This window comes from Eleutherodactylus coqui, chromosome 9, assembly GCF_035609145.1.
Source record: "Eleutherodactylus coqui strain aEleCoq1 chromosome 9, aEleCoq1.hap1, whole genome shotgun sequence".
NCBI lineage: Eukaryota > Metazoa > Chordata > Amphibia > Anura > Eleutherodactylidae > Eleutherodactylus > Eleutherodactylus coqui.
Genome location: NC_089845.1, coordinates 68,304,465 through 68,317,128, shown reverse-complemented (window position 1 = coordinate 68,317,128; position 12,664 = coordinate 68,304,465). Strand labels below are relative to the sequence as shown.

General features: G+C 47.7%; 1 protein-coding gene across 1 annotated transcript in view; it reads right to left on the bottom strand.

The window, feature by feature from the left end:
* Nucleotides 1–10,567, bottom strand: part of RTTN (rotatin) — a 232,755-nt gene extending 222,188 nt beyond the window's left edge. The window contains exons 1-2 of the mRNA XM_066579499.1: nt 10,463–10,567; nt 606–676 (exon numbers count right to left, since the gene is read on the bottom strand). Of these exons, the coding sequence (XP_066435596.1) occupies nt 606–636 (31 nt within the window). The 5' untranslated portion in view covers nt 637–676; nt 10,463–10,567. The remainder of the gene's footprint in view (nt 1–605; nt 677–10,462) is intronic.
* Between the last annotated feature and the right edge of the window lie 2,097 nt (nt 10,568–12,664).

Here is a 12,664-nt window from a genome sequence, read left to right as displayed (position 1 = left end):
TCTTCCTTGGTCAGACCTCATCTGGTATATTGTTTCCAGTTCTAGGCACCCCACTTTAAAAAAAGACATTGATAAACTGGAGCAAGTTCAGAGAAGCGCTACCAAGATGGTGAGCGGTCTGCAAATCATGTCCTATGAGGAACGGTTAAAGGATCTGGGAATGTTTAGCTTGCAAAAAAGAATCTGTCTACAAATATCTGAAGGGCTGTCACAGTGCAGAGGGATCAGCTCTATTCTCATCTGCACAAGGAAAGAGTAGAAGCAATTAGATGAAACTGAAAGGGAGGAGACACAGAATAGATATTAGAAGAAAAACTTTCTGACACTGAGGGCGATCAGTGAGTGGAACAGGTTATACCACAGGAGGTGGTAAGTTCCCCTTCAATGGAAGTGTTCAAACAAAGGCTGGACAAATATCTGTCTGGGATGCTTTAGTAAATCCTGCACTGAGCAGTGGGTTGGACCCGATGACCCTGGATGTCCCTTCCAACTCTATCATTCTATGATTCTATAACTCTAGGTGACAATACATGGCACAGGTGTCACCTTAGAGTAATCTATGTTAATCTTTTACCCTAGAATAACATAGAAAAATAAAATATTACCAAGCTTCTTCACCAGTGAAGATAGATCCATGATGGTATTTTAAGCCTTTTGTTTTCTTCTATAATATGATCTGTTAAAAAAAGAAAAATATATATCATGACTATAATAGGCTGTATATTGCAGTCATAGCAATGCAATAACTTCTGGTTACAGTGCTATTAAAGAGGATAGGCAAGTCAGGGGAGGTGGCATATTTTAGTTTAGCTTTAGTAAATACAATCACAGAAAATGGCCATTACTTACTGAGTAAGGAGTGCATATAGATGCATCCTCCTCTCACCATGCAGGTAGCTGACTACCAAATGGAGGAGCCAATAACACCTGTGCAGGACACCGATGAGACAGCCACTCACACTGCCTCTTGATATAGAGGGGGGTGGATGCGTGGCGTAAATACTTTAGTAAATACTTGCACTCCCATGAAATAGCAGCACACGGTAGCTCTATAGTTGGCATTGCTATTTTGCAGCAGCGGGGTCCTGAGGAGAACATCAGCACAAAGTTTGTATGATCACCCCATGTTTGTATGGGTCTCCTCCCACACTTCAAAAATATACTAAATAGGTCAATCTAGACCGAGCTCCCACGGAGACAGGGCCCAAATGTAAGTGATGGAAATGTGTACTGCTCCATGGAATATGTAAGCACTAGAAAAAAAAAAAAGTGTAAAATACATTCTGAAGCATCCTTCTTAAGGCCCTTTTACACACAACGATTATCGCTCAAAACCCATCTTTTGAGCAATAATCCTTGCGTGAAAATGTGCCAATTCTTTTATGTTCGGAATAAAATCCATCGTTTGTCAGAAGAGCTAATAGCAGGCTGTGTTCTCCGTGGGGAGCGCTATAACATTGTCTCAGCTGTCAGTCCCGCAGCAGAACAAAGGTAATGTATTCAGGGAACAGACCACCTGCTGTTCTCTGAATATAGCTCCTGCTGCGGCAAAACCGCGTCAAATCCGCCCTGTGTGAACCCAGCCTTAGAGTAGAGCGTCACAGTGACTTTAAGAACAACTCGGATTGGGTGACCCAAGATTGTAGTGCGCCTCTGCTCTTTTGGAATCTATTAGAAGATGATGCAGCTTGCTTTGCGACTCGCAAGCAACAGAAATTCGTAAATAGCAAGAAGTCCATAAAGCTAATGGGTTAAGCAGCTCGCAGCTGCTGGCGAGACACAACACAACCCTCATTGGCCTCTATTACATTAGGTGGTTGCAGGGCTATTCTTTAGTTACCCAACCCTTGTAGCCCTAGGGCTATTCCAAGTCAACTGGCCTAATGGTCCCCGCTCGAACACCTTCAATTTTGCTGAGGGAAGTCACTCTTCCCTGGCAGAGATCGCTTCGATAAAATATCCAAGTTTGTGTTGCCACTGTTCTTGATCTAAGTAAGCTAATTCACTGAAACTTTGTGAACGCGGTCAACTTTTTGAGTACAATTTGAAAATTTTACGAGCAGGGCTCCTTAAGCATTGGTTTGGTGGCTAACAAGGCCCAAAGTGGCTGGTAAATGAGGTTGCCATAAACTGTTCACAAGTTTAGGCTAACTTCACACGTCCGCAATGGTTCACAGAGTAGGCAGAGTAAAAGTCTCCAAGTTTAACTCAAATTTGCCCTTTCACGGTGGTGACTTAAATTAAAAGATACAATTTTTATTTAGAACTTGTTAAAATACACACATAGGGGCACAACACATAAAACAAAACAAAAAAAAAAAAAATATGTAAGGGGCGTGGTGTAAACCATCCAACCACACCGTCACTAAAGGTAAGTGTCCAATCATACTGTGTGTGTGGGTGTTTGTAATATCTGGTCACCAATGACCACAGAGTTTCTTATCCTGCTTATTGCCAGTGGGGCATGGAGCAGGAGTGTGTTAGCACTCAGGGTATATGAGGTTTGATTATCCCCGGTTGTTATTTTTTTTTTTATTGTTATAAGGCCCACACACCGTAAGTGGGTTCAATTTTAGTGACTCATATATCCGTTTCTTCACAATTTTTACTAAGGAGGGTTGGAGGTGCGCAACCAAATCCTAAAATGAAGAGTCGGAATTGGTCTTTATCATAAGGAGCATCTCCCGAGGTTACTAGGGATGTATTATGACAACCTCTGAGAGAGTCTCCCAAGAGTATAAAACAACCTCCCCTCTACAAGTAAGGGTCGTTTTAGGAATACTCAACCCAAAAGATTCAAATTCCCTTTTTGTATGCCGTTTCTCGTATTTTGTTGCTCGACGCGTTTCACCACTTTAATTTGCGTGGATCATCAGGAGCATTATAAATTGGGATTGAACAATATAGACGATATTATGAGGTCTTCAATGGACCGATTGGTAAAGAAACGAGTGTCCTAATCTTTAGAGGGCCAGTTATTGCAGCAGGTTTTTAGAGGGTCAGATATCGCCTGGATAGTATTCTCAATACCCAGATTTCTCTCATTAGCGTAAGCATTAGTTTGAGATTTGCCAGAGATAGCGTATCTCAATGACCCGAAGTGACATTAAGTACAAATGTCTATCGTGGGGTTTCAGGGACTAATCAGGATATGCTCAGTCCTCTAACACTCACAGGAATAGAATATAGGGGTGCAGTGATATCCTGTGAGTAAAGTAGAGTGGTAATAGAGCAATCCGTCTCTGTCCAGAGGTAGTCAGCCAGTTCGTCCTATGCGATATGCATACTGGAACGCTATACCGGTGTCACAGAGGTGTTTGTGCTTGTGCCTATTCAGGACACGTATCACCCCAAAAAAAAAAGGGGAAAGGAGATAAGCACAAGCCCCCTGCTCCTCCGTAGAAAACCCCGGATAAAAAGTCTGCTACTTATTCAACTATCACATAAATGGACTAGTGATTTACTAGCCCATTACGTGTAGGAGCTTGTCTGAAGATACCCGCCCAAGTTTCTTTTCCCAGAATGTCAAAATTGACAGAAGAGAAGGATGGATACAAGATAAAAATAACAAAAGCTGGTGGTTATAGCCCGGATGGTAGGCTAGGGAATGAGCTCTGGATGCAAGATGCTTGCCTTATATAGTCCAAATCCCTCCTTCAAGAGGGTGTGATAGCATAAGCCCAATTCTGGATCAGGGGTCCTAAATAGTCCATTGTATGTGAATAGTCTTATGTTGTGGGTGCGATCGTCCATTCAAGTGTAACGATCGATACGGACTGTGCTTGTGATGACGTCGTCTATAGGAGGGATCAAAGGGGGCCCGTCGTTTCCTCCACGCCTCCCCAGTGTCCGTGGGCCAATCAGAATCCTGCTATACGTCAGGGGGTGTGTATTCCCGTGGCGGGCCCCCTTTGATCCCTCCTATAGACGACATCATCACAAGCACAGTCCGGACTATTTAGGACCCCTGATCCAGAATTGGGCTTATGCGGAGTCCAATAACAATAAGCCAATTCACCTCACACACACGATGTGTAAATAAAGGGGTGTATTCTATTCTGATAGGGTGACAGGTGGGTCACACCCTCTTGAAGGAGGGATTTGGACTATATAAGGCAAGCATCTTGCATCCAGAGCTCATTCCCTAGCCTACCATCCGGGCTATGGACACCAGCTTTTGTTATTTTTATCTTGTATCCATCCTTCTCTTCTGTCAATTTTGACATTCTGGGAAGAGAAACTTGGGCGGGTATCTTCAGACAAGCTCCTACACGTAATGGGCTAGTAAATCACTAGTCCATTTATGTGATAGTTGAATAAGTAGCAGACTTTTTATCCGGGGTTTTCTACGGAGGAGCAGGGGGCTTGTGCTTATCTCCTTTCCCCTTTTTTTTTTGGGTGATACGTGTCCTGAATAGGCACAAGCACAAACACCTCTGTGACACCGGTATAGCGTTCCAGTATGCATATCGCATAGGACGAACCGGCTGACTACCTCTGGACAGAGACGGATTGCTCTATTACCACTCTACTTTACTCACAGGATATCACTGCATCCCTATATTCTATTCCTGTGAGTGTTAAAAGACTGAGCATATCCTGATTAGTCCCTGAAACCCCACGATAGACATTTGTACTTAATGTCACTTCGGGTCATTGAGATACGCTATCTCTGGCAAATCTCAAACTAATGCTTACGCTAATGAGAGAAATCTAGGTATTGAGAATCCTATCCAGGCGATATCTGACCCTCTAAAAACCCGCTGCAATAACTGGCCCTCTAAAGATTAGGACACTCGTTTCTTTACCAATCGGTCCATTGAAGACCTCATAATATCGTCTATATTGTTCAATCCCAATTTATAATGCTCCTGATGATCCACGCAAATTAAAGTGGTGAAACGCGTCGAGCAACAAAATACGAGAAACGGCATACAAAAAGGGAATTTGAATCTTTTGGGTTGAGTATTCCTAAAACGACCCTTACTTGTAGAGGGGAGGTTGTTTTATGCTCTTGGGAGACTCTCTCAGAGGTTGTCATAATACATCCCTAGTAACCTCGGGAGATGCTCCTTATGATAAAGACCAATTCCGACTCTTCATTTTAGGATTTGGTTGCGCACCTCCAACCCTCCTTAGTAAAAATTGTGAAGAAACGGATATATGAGTCACTAAAATTGAACCCACTTACGGTGTGTGGGCCTTATAACAATAAAAAAAAAAAACAACAACCGGGGATAATCAAACCTCATATACCCTGAGTGCTAACACACTCCTGCTCCATGCCCCACTGGCAATAAGCAGGATAAGAAACTCTGTGGTCATTGGTGACCAGATATTACAAACACCCACACACACAGTGTGATTGGACACTTACCTTTAGTGACGGTGTGGTTGGATGGTTTACACCACGCCCCTTACATATTTTTTTTTTTTTTGTTTTGTTTTATGTGTTGTGCCCCTATGTGTGTATTTTAACAAGTTCTAAATAAAAATTGTATCTTTTAATTTAAGTCACCACTGTGAAAGGGGAACTTCACACGTCCGAGAGCAATATCGAACTGTGAATCACGACCATATAGCGCGCTCGCCAACATGCAATATCCCCGCAGATGCCAAGCATTTTATATTAAGAAAAAAAACCCACATAGTTTTTCCCATTGTTTTCAATGGGGAAAGCTCACCTCATGTCACACCTAGAATGTGGTGCAATGCTGCCGCCAGCCCCATTGAGAACAATGGGCGCTGCAATGTGAGGGCACGCACAAACATAGGACATACAAACATAATCCCCTCTATGCGTCCCACTTAAAGGAATGGGGTCATATTTGTGCATCTTGTGCAATTTTCTCGGCTGCGTGAAACTGGCTTTAGGAACCTATAAATTAAGCTGGAATTTGGCCAGTGAGCAGTACAAGTGCCGACCACGGCACCGCTAAACCGCCTTCATTTTTTCTTGTATGCTTACTGTTTTTTTACCTACTGAAATTGGTTAAAAAATTATTTTTTTTTTTTTGCAAATTTTACCATTTTTTCAAGACTTGTAACTCAAAGAGGACACTTGCAATTTTATTTTGCTCTGCACCATTAGGCTGCCTGCCCACAGGCGACGATCCACAGGTGATAAATCGCCCGCGGATCCTGCTCTGTAAAGCTTTCCATAGGCTAATCATGGAAAGCGCAGCGCCGGCGTCCACGAGCGGAGGATCATAGTGATTCGGGAGATGTCACCAGGGACCGTGGTGACCACTCCCCAGTTCCGTAATCGCCATTATCCAATTGTCCAGTGAAAAAAAGCTAAAGTTTCAGCTCCCCTCCATCCTCCATGATGTCCCTCAGCCATCTGGAGGAGTCGCGGGCTTCTACAGATGCGCAATGTGGCGCGTATGCGTAGGAGTCCGGAGAGCTTGGAAGATTTAAAATCTCCCTGCACCCGGCTGTCAAAGATAGCCGAGTGCAAGGAGATGTGACCAGAGACCGCTGTATGCAGTTCCCGGTCACATGATCCTTGTTATCCATCAGATAACAGCGATCATATAAAGTTTAAAAAAAAGTTTAAAAAGTTATTAAAGTTTCATCTCCGCTTACGGATCATACCCAAGGTCCCCAGATGGGATCTTTATCTGCGGACCCTACCCCAGCTTCTGTGCATGCGCCCATCAGCAATATGGCGGCCGCCCAGGAAATATTAAATCTCCCTGCTCCTAGCTACCAAAAGTAGCCAAGAGCCTGGAGATTTCACGGGGGGCTGCGGTGAGCGGTCCCCAGTCACGTGATCGTCGTTATCCAATATATAATGGCGATCACGGAAAAGTTAAAAAAAAAGTTTTAGCTCCTCTCACCGAAAGTAAACAAATGGGAATATATATTAGATCAAAAATTTGCACAGTGTGTTTGCACATATTTGCGATATTGCAATTGAAAATGTGAAAAAAAATGATTATTTTTTTCAAAATATTCCCAATTTTGGCATTTTTATTAAATATGCACAAATTCTGACTATTTTTACCACCTAAATGAAGTACAATATGTGGCGAAAAAACAATGTTGGAATCACTTGGATATGCAAAACCTTTAGGCCTTCTGTCCACGGGCGAATTTTCACTGTGTTCCTCGCGGCGATAATCCGGCTGCAATGGAAAGCGCAGCCCCTCTGTCAATGAGCGGAGAACCATAGCGATTCTCCACTCGCGGGATTTAAATCCCAGCATGCGTCGAATTGCCGCGATTCTCCTCAGTGAGCCTGTCAGTCAGACAGGCTCACCGCGGTGAACCGTCAGCTCTCACCTGCTCCCGGGCGGCGGCTCCCGCAGCGGAGATCTGCCGCAGGATATCGCTACGTCCGTGGACAGGAGCCCTTAGGAGTTATTCTTTGTTAAACTGACATGTCAGATTCCAAAAATTTGGCTTCGTCATTAAGGCGCAAACAGGCTTGGTCACTAAGGGGTTAAGCAATCAATACCCAAAAAATATTAATCCAGCCATGGATTAATATTTAGGAACGGCAATTCCTTCCAGCAGTCTTATCAGTAGGCTGTAAAAGGCTATTTTTGCAATAAGTGCCAACCGGCCAGAAACCAGCGGGTCCGTCTCCTGGTGGGTTAAAGGGGTTGTGGGAGTTGTGGCTTCTCTGTAGATCCCGCTCTAACAAATAGACATATACCCATCTTTCCCAACGCCCACTGCTTCAGGTCTCCCCTCTGATGCCACCTTTACGGGGCATTAGAAGCACTGCAGCCAATAACAGAGCTCAGCGCTCGATCACTGAGCTGCTATTGGCTGCTAGCCTGTGACGTCCCATAAGCCAGGCGGGACTGCAGCCTGAACACCAATCATGGAGCGAGCAGCGCGGTGGGCCACAGCGGGGAGTATATGCCTAGGAGTTGTGTGACTGTATGGAGGACGGGTTTACAGAGAAGCTCTTAGGCTGGGGTCACACGGGACGTGTTCCCGGCGGAAGTCTCGCAGCGAAAAATTGTGAGATTTCCACCGGGAAAGCGCTGCTTCAAAACCCATGGCACTGAGCAGCGGGTTTTGGAGCGGCTTGGCCACATGCTTTTCCGTTGTGTCTGGCGCTCCCATAGAGGAGAGCACGGCGGCAGCGGAAAGAAAAAAAAAGTATATACTGCGGCCGGAAAATCCACACCGCAGCGCCAGCTTCTGCCGGCTTTGCTGCGACGGATTGGGCGTCCCGTTTGGATGAAATTTTTGACAAATCTCGTCCACATGGCTGGCTAATGCCGGGATTAGCGGCCACAGGCGGAAAATTTCGGATGGAATTTCCACAGCAAATCCGCCCTGTGTGAACCCAGCCTAAGGCCGGCTGCACACAAGCGGGAGGACATTTACACAATGGGCGTTGCATTTTTGCACTGTTTTACGGTATTTATTTAGTATGTACATGTCATGTGTATTTGTGTGCCAAAAAAAAAAAGACACGCAAGCACGCTCCCATTGATTTCAACAGGCAAGTTAAATTAGTGTAATATGTGATATGTTTGTGCGCAATACACACAAACATAGAACATGCTAGGTAGTTTTTTTGCACAAACAAAATGCGCGCACAAAACTCGTTCACGTAAGCCAACCTGTTGGAATCAATGGCTTCTACTCACCGCGTCTGTGCAGCGCATTCAGTTTGCTGAAGGCTGAAACCCGCGTCAGCGCAGCTGTCCGGAAGTGAGGCGTTTTGGCACAAAGATGGCTGGCATCCGCGGGTACCGCGCACTTCACAATAACGGGACCCGTCTACTGTGAGCAGCAAACCTGAGGCTACATTCACGAGCGCAAAAGTTGTGCAAATATGGACTCTATTCTTCTGAACGCAGTCATACACATGAGCTGCGAGATAAAGGTACGCTGCAGCTCCTATGTTTTCGCGTCCCTCGGACCGCATCGCCCATTGTTTTCAATGGGACAGTCAGACACATCGCAGGCCATACGGCGAGCACGCGAGCGCGAACTCAGTTCCGTCAGAATCAAAGGGAGACAATTGCTGATCCTTTGACGCGTGCGTTTGGACCACGGTCCAGCTTCGGCTTCGTTTAGACCGCGGTCCAGATTCGGCTTCGTTTAGACCGCGGTCCAACGCTGGGAGCCTTTACTTAGACTGCGGTCCGGCGGCATGTGTTTAGACTGCAGATCGTTGGAGGCGTGTTTAGACCGCGGTCGGCGTCCGTTTAGACTGCGGTCGGCGTGCGTTTAGACCGCAGTCGGCGTGTGTGAGACTGCGAACCTGAGTCGTGTAGTTGGACCGCGGTCAGTGTTGGTGTGCGTCTAGACCGCGGTCGGCGTTGACGTGCATTTAGACCGTGGTCAGCGTGCGTTAGACTGCGGACTGTCGGAGGTGTGTATTTGGACCACGGTCAGTGTTAGTGTGCATCTAGGCCGCGGTCAGCGTGCGTTAGGCTGCGGACTGTCAGTGGCGCGTGTTTGGACCGCGGACGGCATTGACGTGCATTAAGACCGCGGTGAGCGTGCGTTTGGACCGCGGTCGGCGTTGGTGGGCATTTAGATCGCAGTCGGCGTGCGTTAGGCTGCAGACTGTCGGAGGCGTGTGTTTGGACCGCGGTCGGTGTGTGTTGGGCTGCGGACTGTCGGAGGCGTGTGTTTGGACCGCGGTCGGCGTGCGTTAGGCTGCGGACTGTCAGTGGCGTGTGTTTGGACCGCGGTCGGCGTGCGTTAGGCTGCGGACTGTCGGAGGCGTGTGTTTGGACCGCGGTCGGCGTGCGTTGGGCTGCGGACTGTCGGAGGCGTGCGTTTGGACCGCGGTCGGCGTGCGTTAGGCTGCGGACTGTCGGAGGCGTGCGTTTGGACCGCGGTCGGCGTGCGTTAGGCTGCGGACTGTCGGAGGCGTGCGTTTGGACCGCGGTCGGCGTGCGTTAGGCTGCGGACTGTCGGAGGCGTGCGTTTGGACCGCGGTCGGCGTGCGTTAGGCTGCGGACTGTCGGAGGCGTGCGTTTGGACCGCGGTCGGCGTGCGTTAGGCTGCGGACTGTCGGAGGCGTGCGTTTGGACCGCGGTCGGCGTGCGTTAGGCTGCGGACTGTCGGAGGCGTGCGTTTGGACCGCGGTCGGCGTGCGTTAGGCTGCGGACTGTCGGAGGCGTGCGTTTGGACCGCGGTCGGTGTGTGTTAGGCTGCGGACTGTCGGAGGCGTGCGTTTGGGCCGCGGTCGGCGTGCGTTAGGCTGCGGACTGTCGTGTGTTTGGACCGCGGTCGGCGTTGGTGGCCGTTTAGTCTATATGATTATCGTTCACTCACTCTCGCTTGTTTGTACGATTGTTTTACGCTAATTGCGCCGTCTCATGGGGGCTTTAGTAAACAAATGTCTTGTATTTCCCCGTATGAGCAGCTGCCATCTATCTGCCCACTACTCCTCCCCACAGCCCTCCGTATCTGCATGCCATACACACTGCTGGGCTCTGTAGTTCATTGTGTACTAGAGGCACAAAGCGCCACCTACCTCCCCCAGTGCCACCTCTGTGACAGGACCGACCGCTCATCTAGCGGACACTTACCGCGTCCGGGAAGCCTCTCACTAAGCACCTAGTAACGTTACACTTCCCGGCTGCTCTCAACTCCGCCCACTTACCCGTTCACAGCCAATCAGCAGGTGTCTTAGCAGCGACCAATGGAGCGGCCGGTTACAGCGACATCCACGGAGGCGCACGTAGTAGAAGCGTGGTGATTGGCTGGGAGCGTCTGACTGACGGTTTGTCAACACGGCGCTGTGGAGGGAAGAGAGGAGGGAGATTTGTACGGCGTCCCTGGTCAGAAAGCGCTGCGATCGTGCGGCTCCCATTGAAAACAATGCGAGCGTTATACCGCGATTTTCGCCGTGCTACCTGCAGTAACAAGCGCCCGTGTGATGGAGGCGCAACGTCTTTGTGCTATGAACAAGGCTTTTTATTTGCGTGCGTATTGGCGCTGTATTGTTTCTGCACGGACATCACCCGCCCACAATTACAAAGGCTGTATAGCCTGATGTGACCTTTTTTTCACAGAATTGCGCGGCTCCCATAGACTTCTGTGGGAACCTTTTGGGGTGCGAATGCGCACCAAAACGGAGCATGCTGGGGTTTATTATACACATGAGCAAAACTGAGATCAGAACAAACCTATTGAAATGAACGGGTCGTATCCTCTGCATATGGCGCACTCATCCGTTCGTGCGAAAGGCCCAATAACGTACATATTAATACTCAGCCTTGGGGCTTATTCACACGCACGGAATGTGCGGCTCCAACATGGTTTTGTGCGCACAAATGTACTGCGCAGCCAAAAAGTGGTTCCCTGCGTCTTTTGCGTGGATTTATGCTGTCCGTTGAATTCAATGGGTTTGATATGACGCACCACCAGAGATGAGCGAACGTACTCAACTAGGGCGATTTCGCAATCGAGCAGCGCTTTTTTCGAGTAACTGACTACTCGGGCGAAAAGATTCGGGGGGCACCGGGCGGCGTGGTGGAGCGGGGGGGTAGCAGTGGGGAACAGGGGGGAGCTTTCGCTCCCCCACTCCCCTGTGCAACCCCCCAGCGCCCCCCGAATCTTTTTGTCTGAGTAGTCAGTTACTCGATTGCGAAATCGCCCTAGTTGAGTACGTTCACTCATCACTACACACCACATATTTCTTCACATGATCGCACATCATGTGACCACACGCACATGTGAACAAACCAACAGGTCCCATTCACTGCATCTTACATAGACATAGTACGCAGCACATATGCTGTCTGAACGAGCCCTTATTGTTATAGCGCCAGCACCTTCTGCCGCTCTCACACGTTCACAATCTCAGCATTGTACTGTCATTTCGTACAGCGTTTTCAAACACTTTCTACTGCGTTTGACCGCGTTTTTAACGCGCTCCATTGTGAGGAGTGACGAGGTGCGTTAAAAAGTGCTAAAACACATGAAAATAGAGCAGACAGCGCTAGAAACGCCATATTGGAGCGCTGGTCTGTGAAGCCCCATTGAAATCAGTAGAGGCGTCGCACTGCGTTTAGCACTAAACACGGTGAAAAGCGGGCCGTGTGAGAGCGGCCTTAGAAGACGTTATATGCAGTAAAAAATCGATAGTTTAAACAATTGGGCCTAGTTCGCCAACCTGAATTTTTATTTTTTCTGGACAACTTATCCAAAAACCACAGAAGTCGAAAACGCATTCGAAAACCGTACAGAATTTGAATGATTGTACATGATAGCTGTCTGCAAGACGGATGCTGGTAGCAGCTCATCAGCAGCATTTACTGTCAGCTGGAAGAGAATGAGTCATATTAACTCCAGTACCAACAACCTCAAAAAAGACACAGCACCACCTATTGGAAGGCAGCATTCCTGCAAATCAATGTCAGACTCTTTATAACACTGACTAGGAATTGAAGTTACTCACACACCTTCTAAGTGCTCTCCTTAAGGGGTTTGTCTCGCGCCGAAATGGTTTTTTTTTTTTTTTCAAAAATTTTTTTTAACCCATCCTTTGGGTTTGTCTCGCGCCGAACCCCCCGTTCGGCGCGAGACAAACCCAAAGGATGGGTTAAAAAAAATATATATATATTACTTACCCGAATCCCCGCTCTGCAACGACTTCTTTCTTCCTTCTCCAAGATGGCCGCCAGGATCTTCACCCACGATGCACCGCAGGTCTTCTCCCATGGTGCACCGT